We start from the raw sequence: 26,448 nt of genomic DNA, 5'->3' as shown, positions 1-26,448 counted from the left end.
TAGGCCTGCTGTACATTAATGTCTTTCAGGTGTAATGCTCTCGTGGAAACAGGCTTCCAACAAAGTGGACACTAACTTAGTTTAAATGCAGTGGATATTACTGAAGTGACTAAAATGCCTAAAATTGACTAAAATTGTATTTTCTAAATGAATACCGTTAATGGAGGAAATGTAGCCCATATCTGCACAACCTTGCAGTGAAATTGAATGGCTACTAGTACTAATTTCCTTCTATATTGAAACCAATCCAGTCTATCCGGTCCTTGTGAACTATTGACCCCTGAATAATGTGCTCTGTATTATTGTTAAGTGGTGGTATACGGTATGTCTGATGAGGGTCCCAATGAGACAGATATCCCTGTTTATTAAAGTTGCCTAGCAACATCCCCAAAGCATGACCAGGTCAACTGCCTTCTTGACTTCCCTGGTGCTGTGCCATGAGGTGAGCACTGCACCCACTGCATCCTGTCTGCAGGGGCGGATCAGAATACTGGGGAATTCCAGTGCTAATGGGATATTTCATTAGTGCGGGGGGGGGGGGGGGGGTCCCTGGAACAAAATATTTTCAGATGGGGGTCGGCGGCCAAATAAATGTAATTTTGGAGGTCCTTGACATGAAAAAGTTTGAGAACCACTGATATAGTAACATACGTTTTTCATAAAACTGTTAGGATTTAGAACGCATTTTGTAGAATCGGAAGCTCAGGCCTTAATGGGTTAGCAGTGCTGATTTTCTTTTTACAAATGGACTTAAATTAAAGGGATTGTAGGGAGTTCAGACATAATCAAAGAAAAAAACTGTTGTCAAACACCGCCCCTCCAGCAGTTCTTTTCCCCGACCACCAGGGGGTGACGCAGGGGGGACTTTTTAAATGAGTCATGCCCAAAATAGGTTGCCTTATGCGGATACAATTCGCGGAAATGCCCGACCCTACGGTTCTCTGAATTTATATTTTTAAATAGGCTCTTTCATGATAAATTGACCACATATATGAAGCTAAACAACTAAATTCTATCCAAACGATTTTTTAAAAGTAAATTATGTGCCTCAAAAAAGAAGTTTGAGAGCGTTTTAAAACCGAAAGTAAAAAGTTGATACGGGCACGGACGCGCACGGACACGCACATGCGTGCGTTAATTTACGACCCGGACATAAACAACATGAACATAAACAGAAGGGAAAATACGGATTTCAGACAGAGGACTGTGTTTCAATGAAGGAAAACACCCCAGCATCATTATATAGTGGCTGATAGAGGGGAGAAAATGCAAAATATATATATATACATATTTTTTAAATTTAGGCTTAATGTTCCCTACAATCCCTTTAACATGTACTGTGTGAACATGGGGAAATCAGCGTTTGCAGTAATACAGACCTGTCTTCCCAGTGTTTTTCATTGTGGTCGTGTTGGACGACTTGGTATCGAAGTTGTCAAGCGTTAGTTCCTGGCACTCTTGGGAAACCTGAGAATCCTCGTCTACAATGTCCACAGGTGATTGGTTCTTCTCCCCACATTCCAGATAGGAGGCTGCCCAGCCTCGAGGCCCATGGTTCCCTGCACAAAGAGACATGAGGTTACACAAATGGCTCAGGACAAGCAGGTTGGTGCATTGCATGGCTGCCTCCACCGTCGCTGTGTGAATGAATGAATACAATGCAGTCGGAAAAAAGCATAACATGATGGCAGACCATTTACACATGTTGTTGCCTAGTCCACAAAAGTTACGCCTGATTCCTAATTAGAGTTCTCAACGGGCCTGAAAATTAGGTATTACATACCTTCTACAGGAAGGGAGAGAAAAGAAATGTGCAATTGGCACGGCAACCTAACTTCCTCTAGCATCCTTTTGTGTTTTATCCTTTTGACAGATATGTACAAATATATCATCGATGTTGTTGGGACAGAAACCTTGTATCTCCATATCTCAACTTTTTATGGTTTTCTTTGTAAATTAATGACCTATTTCAGTGTCCCCCAAAGTTAGAAAAAATAGCATTGCGATGCATTTGTGAACTTGTAGATCGGCGATTTTTTTCTACTTTTGAAAGTGCTTAAGTGTGTGTGGTTGTTTTATAAATTATAATGTTTTAAGAGCTTGTGACTAAATAATAACTACATTGTATCCACACGTTATTTTAAAAAAGATCTGAAAAGTAAGTAAGTCATATGCACGTTTTGTCAATCAAAAACATCACTCAATCAATCCTCATCCACTGTGTCTACAGTTTTAACCCTCTATGCCCTACTACAGTGTCACTTCAACAAAACAATCTGTGACTGGGGGTCTCCTTGATCTCTTCTGGGACACAGTGGGCCAACGGAGACACAACGCGCTCCTGGATCAGAGGAACAAGGATGCATGCACAGATTCTAACCTTTCTGGGTTAACCCAATATTCATGATCTCTCATTCCCTACAAATATAGGTCGACTTGTCAAGTGTTCCTGGAAAAGATGAGAGCTCCTCCTCATGGATCTTTGATGGCTTTATACAGTACAGTACTGTATGTCTTGGAGCGAGAGTTCTCCAAAAAGATTAAATACACAAATATGTCTCTATAAAACACACAACTTGCATTCTTGCATTCATCTTTCCACCAGCCTCATCACTAGTTTGAGCTGGTGCACAGCTGAGGCAGTACAATTCCACAAAATGTCTGATTTGTTCATTAACTGAAATTGTGATGAATTGTCTTCTCTGAACACCACCTGCAAAGCGTACTCGTACTGACTGCTGAGGTCTGGATCCCACACAAAAGTTGGCAAGGATTTTGATTTACTAATGTCTGCATCGGCAACCAAAACAGTGAAGTTATCAGTCATTGCTTGCTTAGTCTAACCAAAATGTCTGCACCGGTACATATGTCACAAACTGGAGGAAAAAAGAAAAGCCAGGCATACATGCAGCATTAACACTTACGTCAAGGAACAGCTGCTTGCCCCTCAAATGTACACACAAGGTTTTTTCGGATGAGTGGGAGTTCAGTTCAGTGTATGCTGAGGAAAATAGGCCCCAGTGGCACTCTGTAGCCTCCATGTAGAAGAATGACCTTATTCTTTTAATTTAAAACTAAATCATCTCCCACTCCTCCTGGTTTATGCCAACGTAGCAGTGAAAATAGTGGGACCACCATGAACATTACCGTTTTCTCCCCTTTCACTAAATAAAAAAGGCATAGTGCTTTGGTAACTTCAGTTTGCAGTCAGACACAGCCTCTGCTAATACAATGAAACCCTCAAACCTCACTCCTATAACTTAAATTATCATGTACTGTAATTACTTGGGGCAAAATGGTTTGGAGAACTTAGTTTGGCATGTACCCTGGAACTGTGGGTTCAATTTGGTTACATTTATTGCATCGTGGAGGAAGTTTATAACAAAATGGATTTGGATTAACTTTACTTCAATGCTACGATGGCATTTTTCTTTACAGTGAGCAGGGGCAAATTGAGTGAGTTTTTCCCAGGTTTACAAGACATCCAAAAACATGACTGACATTTCCAATGATTTCAAATGTTTCTGTCTCCACACAAGACAAAAAACAGACTGACCCAGAACCTTAAGCCCAGTTGCAAAACACAATACAGTAGGTCTAGTTATTTTGCTGGCGCGTGGCTATACAAATAAACAGATGGTGTAATTAATAACCATACCAGTTAAGTCAAAAAGCAACAATTTAGCTAATTTTCCATTCAAAAATGTATTGCATATACTGATGGAAAGGTTTTGCCTTTAAAAAGGGAAGAGAATGGGAGGAGTGGGGCTCAAATCTGATAAGAGAGGATTGCGCAGCAGTCGATTCATCTGTGTCACTTCCTCACTGTTTGCACGCAGGGGACTCTCTAAACTAATAATCATGTGCTCTAAATGTTCAGATCAATTTATGGTGCATCATTGAAGTACTACACATAGAATCAATGGTATGATCTTAAATTATGGTGTTGAAAGAATTTGATGAGATATGGCTATGATAATGTCTCATTCTCCTAAAGGTGGTTTATAGTGAAGATTGGGAAATATGTAAACTTTAGGCTATATATACTATAAATTCCCAGAGATAGTTAGGGTTATATTTCTGACAGCTACGCCTTCCCAAACATGCAATGTTATTTATTTACAGTTATCAGTACCTGTCATTACAGAAATAGCTTTGTGTTGTCACTGACAATGTGATAGTTACCCACATCTACAGGGCTTTCAGCACAGTGTCGGAGTGTTTCACTATTTTCTCTGAATATATTGCTATATAATGTACTGTAACTCATTATCTCATCCACCTACAAGCTGATTTTTATAGACTCCAGTACTTTTTAGAAACCTATTTCAATTAAATTCAAAGCCATGTTCACTGACATTTAGAAAAGAAAAATAACTGTTAAACTCCGACCAAACTTTAATCTGCAACTAAGTTTTGTTTTGCATTGACGACTGCAAGTGGATTGATTTTGATCTATATGGTACCGAAACTAAACGCTCTGCTTAGTGACCACTTAAGTAGCCTAATCAATCATTCTATCTCCTATTCTTTACTCCCACACAGGTAGTTGAGTCGTGAATTCTCCAGCACATCCAAACTGTATACCAAAAAGCAACCACTCTGTTGGTAGCTGATTCACAGACATAAATGTCCTCAATTGAGCCCTTTTACTTTCAGGGATGCTGGAGCCATGGATAAATTACAGGTCTTAATACTTGTCTTTCAGGCTTATGATGTTGGACAACATTGAGCTGGAAGGTATGCTGATGTCACCAGTGTGATTGGAACACTTTAAACAAAACATTAATTGCTACTCCCACACAAGGACTTCAACTTCAAGTAATGAATTCATATTTTCATTTAGCATCAGAAACATTTGACAGCTCTTCAGAGCTGTGAGCAGTGCAATCCTTGCAATGCAGGCAATAATTACCAACCACCACCAACAAATCAAAACAACGTCAATGCACAAGCTTTTCAGATGTGGCACAGTTAAGCAGGTAATGTTAACACAAATAAGTGACATTATCACGAACAGCTGGTTGATCATGCTGCATGTACACAGCCATTTCTTTGATCTCTTTTACACAGGACAAGAAAGAGAATTGGCAGTATTTTGCCTACACACCATTCCCCAAAAAGAAAACTTTCCAAGTCTTTCAAGAGCCAGAAGAAAGATGCAGACTGACCTACCTTTAGTTATCTAGTTAGCATATCATCTTTGGGCTGACACAGTAACAAAAGTAGCATTGTGAATAACTGAATAAAACATTACAACGTTGGATTCAATGTTCTTGCTCTCACTCTGAACAGATTGCGCATTTCAAATGTGTGGCTAGAAAGCAATAATTTTCTCAGAGAAAATGTTGCATTTTTTCCAACGATACTGATGATTAATTTAATTGCACCAATTGGAAAAACATATCGACTACATGTAAATTAGTGGTATGAAATTTGTCATAGGTTGACCAACATGTTTGAATGTTTTCTTCTGTAAACTTTTTTGATTACTCATTCATCGTGCAGATGGCATGTCAGTAACACTTCAATATGAGTCATACAAACACAAAAATAATCACATTTCTTTTCAATAGCAGATTTCTATGCTATGGTGTTCATTCTGGGTATAACATGACATTTTCAAAAAGTGTGAAGGTGTGCTCACTCATACTGCTACAAGTGATCCAGAATACTGCAGCACACCTGGTCTTCAACACATTTTCACATTTCCTAACTTCTGCGCTCTCTTCTCAAAACACTGCTGATGGCCTACAGTATACAAAGCTATCAAGGGCATGGCACCCCTTACCTTCAGGACATGAGCCACCCCTGCACACTTAGATAAGCTACCACGGCACTCTATTTACTTGACTAGGGACAGTTTTATCCCCTACGTTGAATTTAGATGTCACCAGACATTGGTACTGTAGGCAGAGATATCTGAGCATCTGTCTACAAGACAGTGCTTACATGGCAAGACTGAATCACATGAAGACAGTATATTCTGGCTATGCAGCGACTTGCACAGACACACCACTTACCACCTGAATGAAAATATCCACACGTACACACAGATACTACTCTACACACACAGCACAAAAGGCAGGTGATACAATAATGATGATACAAAATATGAGCACATAAACTAATATGGCCTAGAATAATAATGCAAGCATTCGCCATACCAGTACTTTGTTGTACTTTATTGATCTATGGATCAGATTTACTGTAGCACCATCACAAAATGAGGCCTGGCTGTGGCTCTGCCGGGAGCCATACAATTTCAGAGTTTCACTCTGCCTGCATTAATTACCATTTTGAGGATATAGGCATGTATGTGCAGGGCCTTAAAATACCCTATTAGCAATAGGGTGATGGTAATAGGCTATTACCATCACAAAGTTGTAGCTATGGTACAGGGATGATATTATACTTGTCAACTTGCTAAACTTCATTGTCTGCCTTTTTGAAAATTATGGTTATTATTTCAGTAGCATAGGATAGGAGCATATTTTGAGATGGGGGTTGGTGGCCAAATACATATAATTTTGGGGGTCCTTGACATGATTTTTTTAGAACCACTGATATAGAAACATACATTTTTCAGAAAACAGTTGGGATTTAGAAGACATTTGTAGAATCGGCTTCAGGTCTTAATGAGTTAAGGAGTATTAGGCATTGCCAAATGATCAATCCTGATGGACCTGGCTTTACTTCAATTTCAAATCTAAAAATAAATTCACCATTTTTAGGCAGTTTGTCAAGTAACTAAGTGAACTTTCATGGTCAACGCTCAGGAATCTATCAATTCACCCCATTCTGCTCCGGGTTCAAAAGTGTATCATGTGACACCACACCACCACACGTGTCCCTTGCTTGCTTAAGTAAAACAGGCACATGTTTCTCCCAATCTGGCGCCCTCGGTTCCAGGCGTCATCCCATTAACCTTGAGGATAAATAACCTCGCTGGTGCTACCATGGTGATGCTGACAGAATGGTGATTGCCTTGTCATTTCCGTTTTGTCCCTCTGGGAGAAAACAGACACGTTTGCATGCTGCCTGGCAGCCTTCCCAGATTTTGGCACACTGGCCCCTTGCACGCACAAAAAGAGGATCTACCCCTGATATGTCCATATGTACGAGCAGGCCCGACAACAAAACAAGGCCGGCTGATTTGAGTCACAGCGACAGCTGGATTGTTAAGGGTCAAACTAGCGGTGTGGATAAAGTGACAGCGAAAAAGTGACATGAATTTTCAAGCGCGCCGTTTTTTCTATTTTATTTGGCACGTCTGCAATTGGGTCATGCAAACAGACGTCGGTTATGAAGCATGCGGATAGATCTGCAGATTGCGTACACATTATCCCTAGTCGATCAAGTATTGTTTTGTATCAAGTCTATCCTGGATAGACAGTTCATGAACTTTGGGAGCTCCACCCACATTGGAGCTTCTCTCAGCTGTACACCATACACAACTACAGGCAGTGTTGCCAGATTCTGTGAGAGAAACAAGCAACCAGGTCTAGGAAAACCAGCCCAAAAGAAGCGACTATGGGCCGCATGAGCACTTTAACATATACATCAGCTATTTGAAAATAGCAGATCTACAAGCTCACAACGCGTCGCGATGCGACGCGTTGTGAGCTTGTAGATCGGCTATTTTCAAATAAAAACTTGCGGGCAAATTATAATAAGCAGATCTGGCAACCCTGACAACAGGACCGTCTGATGTCTTATTACAGCCTGTCAACGGTGAACTCATCTCAACTGGAGCATACGGTTTCCACGGTGTCAGTCTATCACAACAAAGGTGTTTTTTTCTTTGGGGGGGGGGGGGGTTTGGTAGCTCTATTTGAACTGCGGTAACAGACCTCCCCTCTCTACAAGCCCAATAGCCCCACACCTTGTTCCGTTCTCCATTATCCTGCTCCTTCTTTCACCTCTCCCCGTCTTAGCGATATGTGCGGATCTCTTGACACGCTCCCTGACAGCTCTGTGGCCTGATGGCATGCAATGTGATGCAGAATAAAGGAACGGGGCTCAATGCACCTTTGAGTCACCTGAGGGTAGAAAAGCCTACATCAGCATCAGCATTACTCACATACACTGTGCTGTCTACTGGGACCAGGGGGCTGTCTGCTGTCTTACAAGTCTTATCACAAGCCAATAGTTTCACAATTTCATGGCTCCGCTGACAACTAGGCAGAGATCTAAACCTTTGTTGTTTGTCTTTGTAATGAGAGATGTGGGGAGTCATACGTTGCACAGCTTGCAAAAACAAAGCAAAGCTTCTTTGAAATAACAAAGAAAAAACAATATTTCAGTCGTGTAACTTTACTGTATATATGTCACTCACGTATGACTTTCTCTTACAGGTGAAATGAAAATGGACGCTGTATGTCTGTTGCCAAACACACAGCTCCAAACATACTTTAAAAGTGAAAATTTGTGACATTAAAAAAACATCACCAAATGGAACAGATCAACTGAGGTCAAGTTCTTTGTTATCAGTGAATCTAGTACTGATCATTAAAAACAAGACAGAGGCCTGCCTGTTAATAGTGCAGGAACAAACCCTCAAAAAGAGCCTTAGTTTTTGAGATACCCCTCCCCGGAGTAGAACAAAACGGGACATATTTTTTTCATATCTTTAGGATGTCCCCTTCATGAAATGGATTGTCCCAAGTTTTACTTTTACTGCAAAAGTCATGAAATTGATCCATGAAGTGACTCACCACATAGGCATTCTGATTGTTTTGGGATGTAGGGACACTACATGTAGACCATCTGTGCAAGTATGATCTAAAAACAACCAGCAGGTAGAAAATGACAGAGGATTTACTTGGAGCTCCCACTTTCAGCATAGGGCGTTTTTTTGCCTATGTGGTGAGTCACTTCATGGATCAATTTCATGACTTTTGCAGTAAAAGTAAAACTTGGGACAATCCATTTCATGAAGGGGACATCCTAAAGATATGAAAAAACTATGTCCCGTTTTGTTCTACTCCGGGGAGGGGTATCTCAAAACTAAGGCTCTTTTTGAGGGTTTGTTCCTGCACTATAACTAGCGATAGTAAGCTAAAGCTACTACTGCATGTGTAGGCCTACAGTTTGTAAAAATTGACTGATACCGATAACAATATTGCAATACAAGTTTCCAGGAGGGTTTGGTTTTACCCTGCCTGTTATACAGTAACTGTGGTTCTGGGTGAAGGTGCAGAATTCTAATAAAACAGCACATTCTTATTACCTGATTCATTAGGCCTACTGATGCATATCTCTGCTGTCCGGCAGAAATCAGCTAACTCCAAAATGTAAAATTTTCAGGAAATGACAAAAACAAAACAAAGTTAGGAGGTTTTGCTCATCATTGATAATTATGGCTAAATGGACCTCCAGGCTCACAATGAGGTTGGAGGTCAAAAGTGGGTGGAGCCTGGAGTCAGCAAAACCAGCTAACTCCACCCCCCTTTGGTGGAGTTAGCTGGTTTAGCAGAAAGTTTGAGGATCCAATGGAGTTAGCTGGTTTTGTTAGAAGTGCTTTGTAATACTTTTCATTGGCTCAATATTTTTGTAATCAACACACAGACGTAAAGGGTGTTCAATAGCACCGATTTATGGAAACAATGCAAAAGCGGAAAAATGGAGTTAGCTGGTTTCTGCCGGATAGCAACGACATTAGTTAAAACAATGTAAATCTAGTTTTACATTTTTCCAACTTGTTAACCCTTCTGAAAGAATTTTCAGCCTTCATCATCAAAGAAGCTTATTCAGCTTAAATTGTTTTTAAAAGAAGGCTGATGCACATAACGGGTGCATAAGACAACCAGGAAGGTCCAAATGTCCAGAAAGGGATCTATGATATCATATCAAAGAAAAAGGTCTTGCACACTGTCTGGAACTTGCAAAAAGGATGCCCTTATTTAAATAGATGTTTTGGTCGTTAGAAAGGTAAAAAAAAGTAAAATCACTGTTTCCGTTGGCAAGGGGACAGGAGGCAGATGAATGAATGAATTAATGTATTCCTGGCAGTCAAAGAGTTAAGTTATCATCCTCAAACTACCATGATGACAACCCTGTCTATAACTCAACACATCAAACTTCAGAGCATATCTATACTGTCCCTATGCACACCTCCTCAAACGTAATGACATTCCATCACTCTAGTCCCATTGAGAACCATCCCGCTTCTCACTTTCCTTTGAGCTCTCGCAAAGACACACCAACTGTGGCAGGTGCTTAAAGGTCTGGCTGTGCGAGCGAGATAGCAGCTAGAAGGGCTTTGATAAGATAACTACTTTCATCCCAAAGCATTACCCCCACAAATCGAAGATCTAGCTCTAGTGACATAAAAAGCAGACGAGCTCCAATCAACAAGATAATACTGCACTATCTGTGCATACAGGATCTTACTTCCCAGGAGTACGTTTCGGTTTCACTGCTTTTCCCCGATCCTTGCCAGTCACCTATTGACCCGCGTTACACAAGCTCAATTTAGAGATTATATAACAAGAGAGGCTGTTACCGTATATTTTGACGACGACTGATGTGATAAGACTTAAGATTTGATTAATTGATTCTCCCCTTTCAGTTTAAATTACGGGGACCACATTTCCGGCCCCCGTCTGCTTCCTGAGGTGGTTCAAAGTGGCCCGCTCCTTATTGCTTTGGCATGATACGTCCATTAAAATCTACTCTCTCATCTGTCACAACCCACAACTATTCTGACAGCCTCTAGCATACGAAACCAACACCTTTACTATGTAGGAATCGAATAAAAAACTAGATTCAATTTATATACTCGGTCTGCTGAAGAACCTTAACACTTTTTTAAGTTGAAACTTTCCAGTTTGTCGAGCACAAAGTGTCAAGTGACAGTTTTATCAGTTGAAACTACGTCACATTTGAGGAGCGACACTGTCCGATAAATTAGCCTTAAGCCTTACAGCTACTTTATAGCCTTAAGGCTAATGAGGTCATAACATGGATAATTAGCCATAAAGCTCATTTATATGTTGTCGTAAGACCAGGTCATTCAGCAAAAATACATTATTTAGACAGAGAGACAGACAGACAGAGAGAGAGAGAGAGAAAGAGAGAGAGACACTACCCCTTCCACTGATCGATGACAGTGTACCACTACATGAGTATGTACTGTTTGTGACTCATTTATTCACTCACCCATTCTGCTTCTAAGATATTTTTAAATGCCTGTGTTAAATGAAGAGGATCTGACGGAAAGGCACACAGGCAAATCTTTTCTTCTTGGAAGGACAAACTTCCAAGCATGACACTGCAATCCGATGGCCAATTAGTGAGACTGTGGCTGAGTGTATTCAAGAGAGAAGCGGAAGGGGGCAAATATCTAACCATAACTATCATCTCGAGAGACGCAAGAATCACTTAACCTAGACATTACATGATGAGGTCATAATAGATTTATGGATAGAAAAGGGTCCATTAACCTCCAAATAGTTAAAAACCCATTCTAAGTATTAACATGGAAAGAAAGGGCTTTGCCTTGAGTCTCTAAAGGTATTCAATGGAATAAGGTCCAACAAGTTTAGAAGTCTAGAAAATGTCGAAACAGTATTCATCATTTAAATTAATGAGTGCCTATCAAATAATATTTTCTGTCTGTGCTATTAATTAACTGGTTTAAATTTCCATTTCCAGAAGATATTTGTTTCACAGCAAACCTCTGTCATCAAAGGGAACCTCTGTCATCAAGGAATTCTGCCATCAAAACCTGTTCTCTCCTCAGTGGCTTGACCAATTGATCTGAACTTGCACACGGGCATTGACCATTAGCATATGCACGGAACTGTGACGCCTGTTTTTCACTTTCCCAAAATGTAAGCTTTTTATTAGTGTTTTTTGTGTAACATAGTAAACAGCGGAGATTCTGCGTTCAAGCTATGGGATGCTTGGGATCTGTCGTCGCCATGGTTACAGCGCCGCAAGCTATGGGATATCAAACTGTGCATGCGTCGAGTTACGGCTGCCGAGTGCCGACCATGGCCACTGCCACACTCTGCAAACTTGTAACGACTTTCATTTAGAGCTCTCCACACACACTGCGTTTCATGAGCGGGAGCGCGCTTTGGATATCATCTTCATAGCACTGATGCACACGTGCAATGTTCGAATCCAGGTTGTGTTGTTATTAGCACACATATCTTAGCTCAAACGGCTTAAACATCAACTTTTCATGGCTGTGAGGGAGAGAAAACTGTCACCAGGCAGACATCGACTCATAGGAATACACGCCATGTCTACACATAACTAAAAGTCTGCAAATATTTAGAGCACGCACATCCCCGGGTATGGACTAGTAGACTATAACTCCAAAAACAAGACACTAGATCCCTTAAACCAATCAAATATATATAACATTGACTTTATATCACCATCTAATTCTTCGACTGCCCTACTGGCTACTACCACACACATTTACACACTATTATACACACAGAATTATTTTAATAAAGTTTGGTCAGTTTAGATTTCAGGTTACATAACAGAAGAGGCCTTATCTTCTTTGCCCAGACTAGCTTCATTATGCAATGAATAGAGTGACCTCATATCCCTTTACCCCACCCATCCAGCCATTCACAGCCTAGGCTGTGCTCCCAGTCCGTGTCTGTCGAAGAGGGTGGGGGGAAACAGGCAGCCTCTCATTATACACAATGTCCATCAGGAAATGTCTCAGAGAAAAAAAAAGGGCACTGGGCAATTAATTCATGAGAATTACATACAGTACAAACATAATGCTCTGCCATTTCCTTTTATAGATGGGACCAGTACAGCTTTTGTATTTAGAACATGATGAAGGAAGGATGCAATGTAGTTAGAGGATTCATCTGCACTTGAAATGAGACTTTGGTACTTCATTACTTCACGTTAATGATGCTCTCATGCAGATTTTCGGAATAAATTATATATAGGCTATACTAGGAAAAAAAGCATTATGTTTGAGTTTTAATTTCTCCATATCATATTTGAATATTAACGTTGGCTAGGTAATGGGTGCTTAAGCCACAAAGATACCAAAGTAAAATAATCTGTACTCATTTAACTCTTAACTTTACGGGTCAGTTAGTCTATTTCTACAAGAGTTACATTAACACAGAGGATTTTACTGTGTAATACAGGCCAAAAAACAATGGGAAAAAGCCTTTAAAGTGACACAGCAATAAATCTACATGCATGTTCATCATGCCTTCAAATACATGACAGCATTACAAAAACATTTCAAAATCAAAAGCACAACTTCACTCTTAGTGAATGTAACTTAATGTGTTTACTGGATATTTAAAAATGGCCTTATACACAAATAATAAAACAATGAATTAGTCAAGTTTATGGACAATAATTAATATTATTTATTAGTTTAATAGTTTGCTGTGACGCATTAGGTTAGGTTATCCAGTGAAACTGTAGCCTACAAAGATTTCACTTAAACAAAGCATGTTAAAAGTATAGATTGTGTGAATCCAATTGATTTGAAGTTGTCCTGGACCTCATGCATCTGATAAGACTGGCGCCATGGCTGTCTGAATGAGCTCCATCTTTAATCACGGGTCATTGTGTTCAACACAGCAGGCTCAAACACATAAAAGCAGGTAAAGGAAGTGGTAAATCAAACAGCCACTGGAGTCTAATTGACCACCAGAATAAGCTCCAGCCAAAATATTGTTTTCCCTTGGCACTATCTGCTTCCATCTCGTGGACTTTCATAGAAACTGTGGCTTCCTGTTCTTGGGTGTTGGCCATAGCACATGTACAACATCCCATGGTCTGCAAAAATAATCTCCGGGCCCTTGTGTAAAGAAAAAGAAGGCCAGAAATACATTCAGCCCCATGAGGGAGGAGAACCAAACACAACTTCCTTTCTTCTCTGGCAAATGGCCAATGAACCAACAAAAGCTCCAGATCCCTGTAGGGTCTGGAGGGGCTCCTGGTCAGAGTGTCCTCTTAACCTTCAAATGAGGCAGTCAACACAGCTCAAGAGAGAGAGAGGAAGGTCAAAGAGAGGGATATGTGTGTCGATCATGAATCAATTAACCCATTAAGAACGGGAGAAGCATCTGTGTCATTTTTAGATTTGAGCTAAAAAGCATTATTTTACACTTTGGGCTATTCAAAAATAGCAGATCTACAAGCTCATAGCGCGGCACCGAGTGCCGCGCTACGAGCTTGTAGATCTGCTATTTTTGAAAAATCGAGAAAATGTGTGCAAATATTTGAATATATATATTTTTTAAGCGAACATTTGTAACTCAAATCGTTGCTTCTGGGGGTCCCTGGGACAAAATATTTTGAGGTGGGGGTCCGCAGCCAAATACATATCATTTTAGGGGTCCTTGACATGAAAAGGTTTGAGAACCACTGACAGCAACATAGGTTTTTTTCAAAAAACTAAGGATTTAGAAGACATGTTGTAGAATCGGTCTCAGGTCTTAATGGGTTAAAAAGATGAGAGGCAGTGGTGCCTTTTGTAGGTGACGCATTTATCAAGATTGCGACAGTATGTCCATTTACCAAAGGAGACACCTTCACTACTAGTCAACAGGACTACAAGCTGACAGTTTGTCAATGAGGGAAAGGGCTGTGCAGAAAGAAAAAGAAAAGAGTATTGCCATTTTATTTTTCACAATACTGTATTGATTATCCAGCCCTTCAAATCGGTATGTATACATGTCTTAAAAGTTCCCTGGCACTGCACTGTAGACATTTTTCTCGGTTTGTCTGTCACTCTGGCATATGGGAGAAGTTTGCCTGGAGGGCTTTCAGTCAGAAAGCGTCATTTGATTGGTCGTGCCCGAAGCGCTTTCTGTCAGCCTTTCCCCAACCCCACCAAAACCAGGAAATGTTCTTAATCATACCAGTGTCTAACACTGACTAAAATGAATGACCTGATGAGCACTGAGGACCCAAAAGGCAATCATAACCAAGTAGCATTTAGAAAACCAATACAAAAAGATTTTATGTTGTTATTTATGTTGATGTTATTTATGATGTACAGAATTATCTTGTGTCCTTGCTTACTGTAAATCGCTCTGGATTAACCCATTAAGACCTGAGGCCGATTCCTTACTAATGTCTTCTAAATCCCAATAGTTTTCTGAAAAACGTATGTTTCTATATCAGTGGTTCTCAAACTTTTTCATGTCAAGGACCCCCAAAATGATATGTATTTGGCCGCCGACCCCATCTCAAAATATTTTCTTCCAGGGACCGCCAGAAGCAAAGATTCGAGTTAAAAATGTTCTAGATTTTTCAAAAATAGCAGATCTACAAGCTCATAGCGTGGCACTTGGTGCCGTGCTATGAGCTTGTTATCTGCTATTTTTGAATAGCCAAAGTGTAAAATAATGCTTTTTTTGCGCAAATCAAAAAAGGACATAGATGCGTTCCATGTTTTAATGGGTTAAGAGCGTCTGCTAAATGCTTAAACTGTAAACTGTATGTTCCAATATCTATGAGGGACTTTGGCTGTTTATCCAGGGACGGTGGTGGCAGTAGGCGGGTTAGGGAAATTGGTGTTTCGGAAGGAATTGCAAGCGTTTAGCTGGACCTGTGAGAGATTTATTTGACATTTGGAGTTGACCTATTATTGAGAGTTTAGTACTACTACTAAACTATTGAGATTTTAGTACTACTACTACTACTACTCCGTGATGCAGCTGACAACCACTGTGTCATCCGAGAAGAACGTCTAGAGGTGACAGGTCTTAGAGTTGTAACAGAAGTCAGAGGTGTTGGACGGTGGACAGGAAGGGTGACAGCACAGTGCCCTGGAGAGCACCTGTGTGGTTCACTAACACATCAGACCAACATCCCTGCATTCTCTTTTTTTTAAAGATATATTTTTGGGGCTTTTTCTGCCTTTATTGATACTGTAGGAACAGTAGACTGACAGGAAATGGGGAGAGAGATGGGGGGGGGGGGGGAGTGACACGCAGCAAAAGTCGTCGAAATCGGGAGTCGAACCGGCGACACGCTGTCAGGCTGGATTACCAGCCTAGGTGCCCAGACGGTCACGCCAACTGTACGGGCCACATCCCTGCATTCTCACGTACTGCGGGATAGTATCACTACCTGTGAGATAGTCTGTGATCCATGCCACCCACAATGCCACCTGCAAACTTCTCCGCTAGCAGGTGCATCAGTATCATGTGATGTATGCATGTGCTATAGTCACATTGCAGAGGATGCAATACACTATAAGACAAACAATGCTAACACTCTATTACTGCTTGATTATAAATAACAACTACCATGGTTTGCATTTTGCATGACTGATTAAAAAAAAAAAACAGTCTAGTCTAATAAATAACAATTAGTCTGACTTCTTGGTTTCTGGTGTCAGTGTGCATTTGTTCCGCATGCACAGCGATTGACTAATCACAATTGTTCACAGTTAAGTGCTGATTGATTCCACAATGAGAGGCTTCATTCAAAGCCCCATAATGTAGCCTGGCATGGCCAGACTAATATCATGCAAAGTTGTTCCGTTCTTTTTTGCACTGGCAGATTCATCTGGTTTCCAGGCTACTCACAATATGCGTTACATTCACACACTGATGGTGGAGGCAACCAACCTCATCAGTAGCAGTTTGGCGTTCAGCATCTTGCTCAAGGTCAATTCAACACTAAGCCAGCAGGGAATCAAACCGGGAACATTACAGGTCCCAGACGGCCACTCCACCTTCTGAGCCACCCGAAGTGTCACATGTGGAATTTTGTGTCAACTTAAAATAAGTGACTAAAAGTATAGTTGTTCAAGTTTTTAAAAGAAAATCAGGTGAAATTATGAAACTCCTATTTTAATTTGTCAGTCTGGCAATACACTGAAAATATTGTAATGTCAATTTGTTCCCCCTAATATCACACAGCCCTACTTTGTTTCTTATGCTCCAATCATTGTTATTTAAGCATTAACATTGTCATTTATCCGTGAGCTTTAAGCTGATGACAATAATCAATGACAAGCTAAACTACAGATGGTACCATTAACTCATTCAGTGCTTATTTATGGAATTTTGGCTCTGAGTGCCACAGCCAAAATTCATTGTAAAAAAAAAGTGCTTAGGAGCCGAGATACAGCCTTTTTCAGTAAGAAGTTAAACAAAGAGTGAATGGAGCAGCAAATCTTCAAATCATCATATCTTGGGTTCTGAAAAATGTTTTCAAAACATTTTTTTTTACGTCTTAGACGTCCAGTGGCACTGAATGAGTTAATGCAATTGGTATGATAATGAATTGTGTAAGGCAATGAACTGTACTGTATGTACATCAACAGCAGCCTTTGCTGCACTGACACAGGCCTACAGTACAGCGCATAAAGAAAAGGAACATTATCCAGTTAATATTCTCTCCTGCAGATGGAATATACAGCCCTGGGCCAACTCAGTAGGCGGAGGGCTCCTGGACCTAACCGACATTTCTAATGCAGATGGCGCTGTGTGTGATAATGTGGTGCCGTTTGATTTAATGAATTGAGCTTAGTGTTAAAAACCTTCTGTTGGCCTGTCACACTACTAAGTTGAGTTCTAAGCAGAACATCATGCACAGATGGGACAGCATAATAATAATAATAATAATAAAAAACTGTATTGCATTTGTTGAATAACTTTAACCCATTGAGACCGGGAACGCATCCGCGTCATTTTTTAGATTTCTTTGGGCTATGTCGGGCTTATCTCTTTGAAAGCTAATTAAAATACCACAAGAACATCAAGTCTGATTTATTACTTGACAGCAAAACCCTGTTGGTAGTGTCTTTTTAATGTAATTTTTTTTTTTTTTTTTACAAATTTGCCGGCCTGGGTAAAGTACGAACCCATGCATTGATGCCATAATCTGCACATGGTCCGTCAGACCCATACATACTGTACATTGCAAACTACCACCATAAGTCCCATTTTACGTCAACGCCAACTTCGTGTTAATTGTAAACAGGCGAGAAAGAGGTGAAGGCTCGTTGGAGCAGAACGGAGATCTCCCATGTAGAGAAACACTGATTAGTGATGCTACATTACTCCTCTCTGTCCAAGGGCAACGGTTTCATATCAACAAAGTCTTGGAAATACAGCAGCTAACCCCAGCATTCACAATATCCTGGGGTACTCATTTATCATGAACAACAGGTGATATTCCTCCTACCTGCATAAGAAAACGTGTGCATACTGCAAGTAATCTTACATACATTCAAAACCGAGACGCAGACATCAATGGAGAACATGAACAAATGCCTATATTGAATTACTTGTAATACCTGCAGGGAACATCATCAACAACAATTACTAGGGGTAATCAGGTTGTATGGAATATCGGGACACAATTGGACGCACACATACTGGTAGTGTAGACCAGTGGTTCTCAAAGTGGGGTCCGGGGACCCCCAGGGGTCCTTGAGGGAGTTACAGTGGGTCCCTAGCTAAATGATAGATAGTTAGGAACCAAATGGACCCTTATGGGTCTGTAACTCAGAGAGTGTACAAATTGTTTGTACACTTTCAGAGTTAAATTAACATTGATTTTACAACATAAATTGGGGTCCCAGAGATAGAAATGCCATTAAATGGTGGTCCGTCGCCTAATGCATGTCAAACTGGGGGTCCTTGAAATTAAAATGGTTGAAAATCACTGCTAGAGCCGTAAAAATCTTCTCTTGTGGGGGTCCCTGGCTGGCATATATTTTCAAATGGGGGTCCGCGGGGCTAATAAGTGTCAATTCGGGGGTCCTTGACACGAAAATGTTTGAGAACCACTGGTATAGACAGACGTACATGATGAAACTCTCCAAAGAGGATAACATGAAAAGCACTTGCGAGTGCGAACAGATGGGAGCCGCAGAAAAATTTACATGCGTCTGAAACCAGGGCAGCGAAAGAGAAACGCTTCGATCTGACGTCATTTGGAAAAGAGGAAGATTTATTGCCTACAAAAGAAGGGACGTGAGAGTCAGAGTGGCAGATGGAGACTTCACTCTCCGTTATGGACCGGCAGATAGAAGCATCAATGGGGACGTCATTAGCAGACCTCAGTCACTGTAGCCGCTCTCAGGTTCAAGACTGGACGCTCTTGGGAAATGTGTTCTGTGTGAAGAAATGACCATATTGACACGGTTGCCATTTTTGCTCTCACATGATCATACTCGGATTCCCCCCAATTGTCCGATTCATTTTCATCTCCTCCCTGGCCACCTATTATTACTGAACTGTGGCCTTTCTGAATATTACAGAACAATTGCCTACTTCAGGGGTCTTCAACAGGGGGTCCGGGACCCCTAGGGGGTCCTCAGAGTTACTACAGGGGGTCCGCCAAATATTTGTGTGATATGATTTATATTTTCTACCTCAACCACTTGAACCCTAGCATCCCTTTTCCTGAGGAGAACTTTAGCCAAAAATAGCAGATCTACAAGCTCACAACGCCTCGCGCTGCGAGGCGTTGTGAGCTTGTAGATCGGCTATTTTTGGCAAAGAGGTATAGGTGTAGAGGGGGGAAAAAGCAGACCAAGTAAACAAAAAAAGTTGAATCTGAAACAAAATGTTATACAATATAGAGGGGGTCCCTGCTTCATCTCTCTCTCAGCTAGGGGGTCCTTGGCGTGAAAACGTTGAAGACCCCTGGCCTCAACTCATCTCAACTTCATTCAGGTTTACAGGTCTAATAAAGAAATGGGTGAAATTCGTAGAGACACTTCTAACCGTGCTATTGTGAAAAACACAAGTCAAGTTTAAAACCCTGACATTCTGACTACACAGTCAGTGTGTAAGTAATTATGTGGGAGAAATTGTGTTTGTGTGCACTCTTACATCATATATATGTTTGAGTGACCACCCACCCAGGACTTGATAACAAGTCCCCTGGTCCCTGCTTCTCGTCCCTTTGTGCCATCTGCCAAACTGCACTGCTGCATCTTTTCAAATAGCTGAGGGGCAGAAATGAGCCAAAGCTGATGGAGGGCCCCGTACTTTAACCCATTAAGACCGGGAACGCATCTGTGTCACTTTAGATTGCTTTGGCTATTCAAAAATAGCAGATAAACAAGCTCATATCTGCTATTTTATTTATCTTAAATCGTGGAAATGTGTGCAAATCTTTGAATATATATACAAAGAAATGACTCAAATCTTTGCTTCTGGGGGTCCCTGGAACAAATTATTTTTAGATGGGGGGTCCGTGGACAAATACATATCATTTTGGGTGGTCCTTGACATGAAAAAGTTTGAGAACCACTGATATTATAGCAACATACGTTATTATTTTGTTTAACTGTTAGGATTTAGAAGACATTTGTAGAATCCCTAGAAGCAAAGATTTTAAAATGTTCCCTTTAAAAAACATATATATTCAAAGATTTGCACAGATTTTCACGATAAAAAAAGCAGATCTACAAGCTTGTATAGCGCAGCACTCGGTGCCGCGCAATGAGCTTGTATATCTGCTATGTTTGAATAGCCCAAAGTATAAAAGAATGGTTATAGCTAAAAAATCTAAAATGACACAGCTATGCGTTCCCGGATTGAATGGGTTAACATTCAGCTCTGCCCATCAGATGGGGGGGAGGGATGGTCACTGGGATAGACAGACTAACGGGGGGGACAATGACAGGACCATGGCTCAGTGGAGAGCCAGGGGAACCTGAGGAGTGACAGCCCACAGCAGACATAAAAAGACCTAAGGCTATGTCCCAGGGGGGAAACAGAGGTGTTGGGACACACACACATCAGCGTCTCACATGCCTGTCATGTGACAGCGCGTGCACAGGGACTGTCATAGGTCAGGGTGACCCCACGGCAGGAGGTGACCACCACACACATCATCAGCCACATGCAGCTTGACAGGTGACAAATTCCCATCCATAACGGTGAGCCCTACAAATGATGCATCATGCAGAGCAGATTTGCTCAAAAATGACCAGATTCCACCATTACATGAGGACTGCTTGTTTTCCTGTCTGACTTGTTTATCTGTCTGACTTGTTTTCCTGTCTGACTTGTTTTCCTGTCTGACTTACACATGTACAGTAGTGGCACCTTTAGTTTTCACTATTGACAACAGGTGAAGTTCAGTAGATGCATGCCCTGTACATTGTTCATAACGCACACGATGTGATTGGATGAGAGACCTGAAGTCGACAGTATTCTGAAAAATTAGGTTTCTATATCAGTGTTGCTCAAACGTTTTCATGTCAAAGACCCCCAAAATGATATGCTTTTGGCCGCCGACCCCCCATCTCAAAATATTTTGTTCCAGGGACCCCCAGAAGCAAAGATTTCAGTTAAAAATGTTCGCTTTAAAAATATATATATATTCAAAGATTTGCACACATTTTCATGATTTTTCAAAAATAGCAGATCTACAAGCTCGTAGCGTGGCACTCGGTGCCGCGCTATGAGCTTGCAGATCTGCTATTTTTGAATAGCCAAAGTGTAAAATAATGCCTTTTAGCTCAAATTAAAAAAATGACACAGATGCGTTCCAGGTCTTAATGGGTTAATCCAGAGCGATTTACAGTAAGCAAGGACAACACAAGGTAATAAATCAAATGCATAGAAATAATACTCTATTTTGTATTTATTTTTATTTGGGCTTTTTCTGCCTTTATTGATAGTATGTCTATCTACTATATAAATTATAATATAGTAGATAGACAGGAAATAGGGAGAGAGACGGGGAGTGACGAGCAGCAAAGGTCGTCAGGATTTGAATTCGAACCAACAACGCGCTGTCAGGTGTCTGGACCGCCAGGCCAGCGGTCCGGGCCAGAAATAGTAATCTAGGTTCATAGGTAAACCAAGAACCTATTAATCAGTCTAACAGTAGAATATCCAATAATCTGTACATTGAAACTATGCACACTATAGGATGCCAGGCCAACAATGACCTGGCATCTGTCTACATAACATGCTATCTAAATTACATTTTAGCCTTTGCATAAGGCTGCAAGGTCGTCGAGGCTATGGGACAAGTGCTAAGGCAAGTGCTACGGGCTGAGGCGGACGGAGTCTGAAGAAGTGAGTCTTCAGATTACGGCAGAAGATTGAGGAGTGAGTCTGCAGTTCTAATTGCAATGGGGAGTTCATTCCACAGTTTGGGAGCCAGAAGGGAGGGAAGAGTCTGGGACGCGTGGAGCGTTGTCCCGGATGTTTTAGCGAAGGTTCTGCCAGCTTCCCTGTGTTAGCTGATCTGAGTGAGTGGGAGGGGTTGTAGGGTTGGAACTTGGAACAGGCTTTGAAGATATGGGGCTGCCATACATCAGTGTTTTGTACTCTGTGCGGGCAGTAACTGGGAGCCAATGGAGGGAGCGGAGAAGGGGGGAGACGTGTGAAAATGTTGGCTGGTTACAATAGGGCTGGGCAATAGGATAGAGGAGAAAATGTCTGCCTCGATTATGATTAATACACTTTTTTTAATAGATATAGTGAAAATGGCAAAGCTACAAGCTCACAACGTGTCAGATTGAGACGCGTTGTGAGCTTGTAGATGGGCTATTTTCACTATTTTTCTATGCCGCCATTGTACTACAAAAGGTATAATCCTTATCCAGGGTTAAATTGTTAATGAAATAATAAAAAATCAATCAAAACTTGTTTCATGTCAATTCATTATATTTAAGGAAAAATAAAATAAAACATTGCTTCTCGCTTATTCGGGTATAAGTCAGTTATTGGTTCTAAATGTCGGTTTCAACATATTGTCGGTTAATTGCCCAGCCCTAGTATGCAATGCTCATATGTCATGTGTGCGTTCACACATGACATTGTGATTATTTGGCCAAAAGCTGAACCACATGAACCCTAGTCTACAGACCTGAGTTACAACTGTACTTGGACCGCTTTTTTTCTCTCTATACCTTCTCTCTAAACGTTCTCCCCAGAATAGGGATGGTGGGGTTCAAGTGGTTAAGAGCCATTCCATTACCCGCCGACACCCCCCACACATACACACAAATTAGGACATGTATTGAATACATTGCGTTTGCCGATATGATGTACATGACTTTGGTGACAAATGGTCTTTGGCCAAGTTTCAGTTTCAGTGACATTTCTAATGCCCTCTCCTATCCACTCACTTCTTTCTCCTTTTCTGAGCAGCCTAATAACATACAGGTGGTGTAAATGACAAGAGTAGGTAATAGTAGGTATCCCTATACAGTAGATAAATAGTCCAGGTATTTAGCCGGAAGGACCCCGAAACCACTAATTAGGCCACAAATCACAGAGCAGCATGACCGATGCCCGCCTGAGTGTTGAGCTTAGTACAGTGAGCAGCCATTTTAAATCCAGCCTTAATCCAGCCCCCCCCCCCCCCCCCCCCCCCCTTACTCTCCCCCACAGGCAAACCTCTGCTCAGAATCCAGATGAGGCTAGCATTAAGATAGATGAAAAGGGCCTGTGAAATTAAAGATATATCGGGAGGAGGAGGAGGAGCGAAGGAGAGGCGGGGGGGGGGGGGGGGTTGCATATTGGAATGGAAAATTGTTTTCAGAAGAGAAGGGGGTTTCTGTCTGAGGGCTGTTATATTCATGTCACACTTTAATCGAAATTGTCCCAACTTGTGATTTTCTTGCAATTACGATGTTGTTTGCACTTTTGCATATTGGAATATGAAGTGCAAATCAACATGGTTTCAATATAATTTGGCACAAACAACGTTTTGTTTTAGTTTCAATTATGTTATTGTAAACAAACATGTTTACAATGATGTTGATAACCTAGGAGTTAAAAACAGTTCTAAATTATTCTGCTTTTTTTTAAATGCAAATATAACATTTGTAACATGAATATAAAGACCATCTTGAACCTGAAGCTTGAAGTCATTATTTTGTCTCCAATTCCACTGTATGTTTTGGTTAGTTAGTAACGCAGAGGAAGTCCGGCTAACTTAATTAAAAATCTTAGATAGTTTCTATATCACCAATATTAGGACTACTGGTCCACAATGGCAGTTGAGGATGTTTTGCATTGGACTGGAGCTGCGTACCAAGTTTTGTTTATTTTCAAGCACGGAAGTCACATTTTCTGGTTAGATAGAAAATAGAAGGAACGGAATACATTTGTTTAAAAAAGGTACACAGGCATTGATTTAGGGTCATGAGTTGTGTGACCCTACTAACTACAGTAAATCCCAGCTCACACTACAAGATAATCTGGGTGCTCCAATCTTGCTCACTTACAAATGATCGGTAACTACAAGGAGACAAACGTTCACTGAAAGAGAGGACGTTTGACACAACGACCAGTCAAAACAACCTGTGGTGCGTTGTGGACAGCTGATGCTTTTCGATATGTGGCATAATACGAGACGGTCTATATAACGTATATAATGTATCGGTCAAAGTCAAAGCAATCGGACAAGAATATTCTAAACAGTGCATCGTCTACAAAATCAGTATTGGAAATAGCTGGGCAGAATGCTGGGGGATTGTGGGTAGCGTAGTTTCACTATTTTGTTTTACATGGCATGTAATGGCAGATTTTAATCTAGTGTCAAAATGCCTGCCATCAAAACAAAATTTGGATAATTGTTGTACTTCATCTAGACATGTCTAGATGAATGTACAATTATTTGTACAATGAATGATTGATCCATAAGTGAGAAAATGCATCTTGAATATGCTGTTCAAATATGCTCTATTCACATCGACTGCAACTGGTTACAGGAGGATTGAATTCAAATTGCTGTCAAGAATGAGATAAAAATACAGAAATTCACCACACTGCACAATATTAGGAAACATTATAATAATGCGATGACTCACCATGAAAGTATACACTTTTAATGTGTTCCTGCCTTAGGTGTGCTGCTATAATAGGACCCAGGTCCCAGACAATAAATAGCCTACTGTATGCACTAGTATGCACACACTGAAAAGAAGAAGAAAGAAATGGATTATATTTCCATTCCAACAACATGTTTTTACTGAAAACACTGCACGTAGGGCTGTCACGATTAAAACACTTAAGTTGACGATTAATTGTCATACAAATAACTGTGATTAACGATTTACTTGTGTTTTAGGCGTTGGAACAATACAATACACACAAGCCTTTTTGGCTTCGTAATCAAAAATTGCAAAGGGCAGACATGACAAATAACTTAAATAGAAGTTAAAGAAATTACTGATATTTAATAATTTTACACTTTCAGTGTATTTATTTTCAAATAGCGGAAATAGCTGATCTACAAGCTTACAACGCATCACAAAGTACTGCGTTGTAAGCTTGTAGATCTGCTATTTCCGCTATTGTTTATATTTGAAAATGCATGAAAATCTTTCAATATGGAAACGATTATGCAAAAAAATAATTGCGATTATCTCAAATGATTGCGATTAGACGAATAATAATTGTGACAGGCCTAACTGCACGTGGCAACAGCTGCTATTGACAATGAATACCACCAACTTAGCAATACAGTTTCTCACTGCTCTGCTCTTCTAATCTAAACAAAAACATCCTTAATCCGTCCGTTGAAATAAATACTAATCTGAAAACAACGTAATAATCATCCCTCAGCCCTAGTATCTACCATGATAGGATTTTTTATTTTCTTGTAGATGTTTACAGTACTGTTTACCATAAAACATTTTGATTCCATTTTGTGGAGGACAGTCTGAAGACGCCAGTCTGTGGAGGACAGTCTGAAGACGCTAGTCTGGTGTCAAACATGGGTGGGAGGCGATAGGTTCAACTACAGTTTATAATGTAGGAGTAGATAGGTTTAACTACAGTTTATGATGTGGGAGGAGATGACAGCATACACGACTTTTCAAAGAATGTTCAAAATGTTAAAACTTTGGCCGGTTACTATAGTGCCTCTATTAAGACGTATACTGGCCCACAATGTCAAGTGAGGACGTTTGGAATTGGCACCACAAATTCCATGACAATCCAGCCAGTAGTTTTGGAGATATAATTGCTCGGGACTAAAGTGGGTAGACAAACTGAAGAACCAACCAACCTTCCTTAGCCCTTGACCTGAGGTGATTATTTTAAAAAAATCTAAATTCTAACAGTTTTTTGAAAAAAATAAAAAATATATTTTTTCACGATTTTTCAAAAATAGCAGATCTACAAGCTCGTAGCGCGGCACTCGGTGCCGTGCTACGAGCTTGTATATCTGCTATTTTTGAATAGCCAAAGAAATCTAAAGTGACACAGATGCGTTCCAGGTCTTAATGGGTTAGAGCCCTGCTGCTAGCGGGGCTAAAATGTTATGTACAGTATATTATAAGTATCCTATATAGTAGCTATATTGTTTGCTGTATATTTTCATCACTGTGGCAGTGTAATCATCAGTCATGTCTTTTTTTTGCCAAGACACTAACTCAAAAGGCAACATTAGACCAATGTAGTAACAGAGTACAAAGGAAGAGGGAAAGGGCTAGAACCACTCTGAGCTATTGCCGTCTGAGCTCAGCTTCCACACCGCTCAGCAGCATCC

General features: G+C 40.6%; 1 protein-coding gene across 2 annotated transcripts in view; it reads right to left on the bottom strand.

The window, feature by feature from the left end:
• LOC311048356 (receptor-type tyrosine-protein phosphatase gamma-like) overlaps window positions 1-26,448 on the bottom strand; it is a 141,152-nt gene that overhangs the window by 82,605 nt on the left and 32,099 nt on the right. For both annotated transcript variants that reach the window (XM_084061603.1, XM_084061604.1), the window contains exon 3: window positions 1,380-1,559. In XM_084061603.1, coding sequence (XP_083917729.1) covers window positions 1,380-1,559 — 180 coding nt within the window. The remainder of the gene's footprint in view (window positions 1-1,379; window positions 1,560-26,448) is intronic.

Source organism: Gymnoscopelus microlampas (genome assembly GCF_963454915.1).
Source record: "Gymnoscopelus microlampas genome assembly, chromosome: 7".
NCBI classification, from domain to species: domain Eukaryota; kingdom Metazoa; phylum Chordata; class Actinopteri; order Myctophiformes; family Myctophidae; genus Gymnoscopelus; species Gymnoscopelus microlampas.
This window is presented reverse-complemented; position numbering and strand designations above follow the sequence as displayed.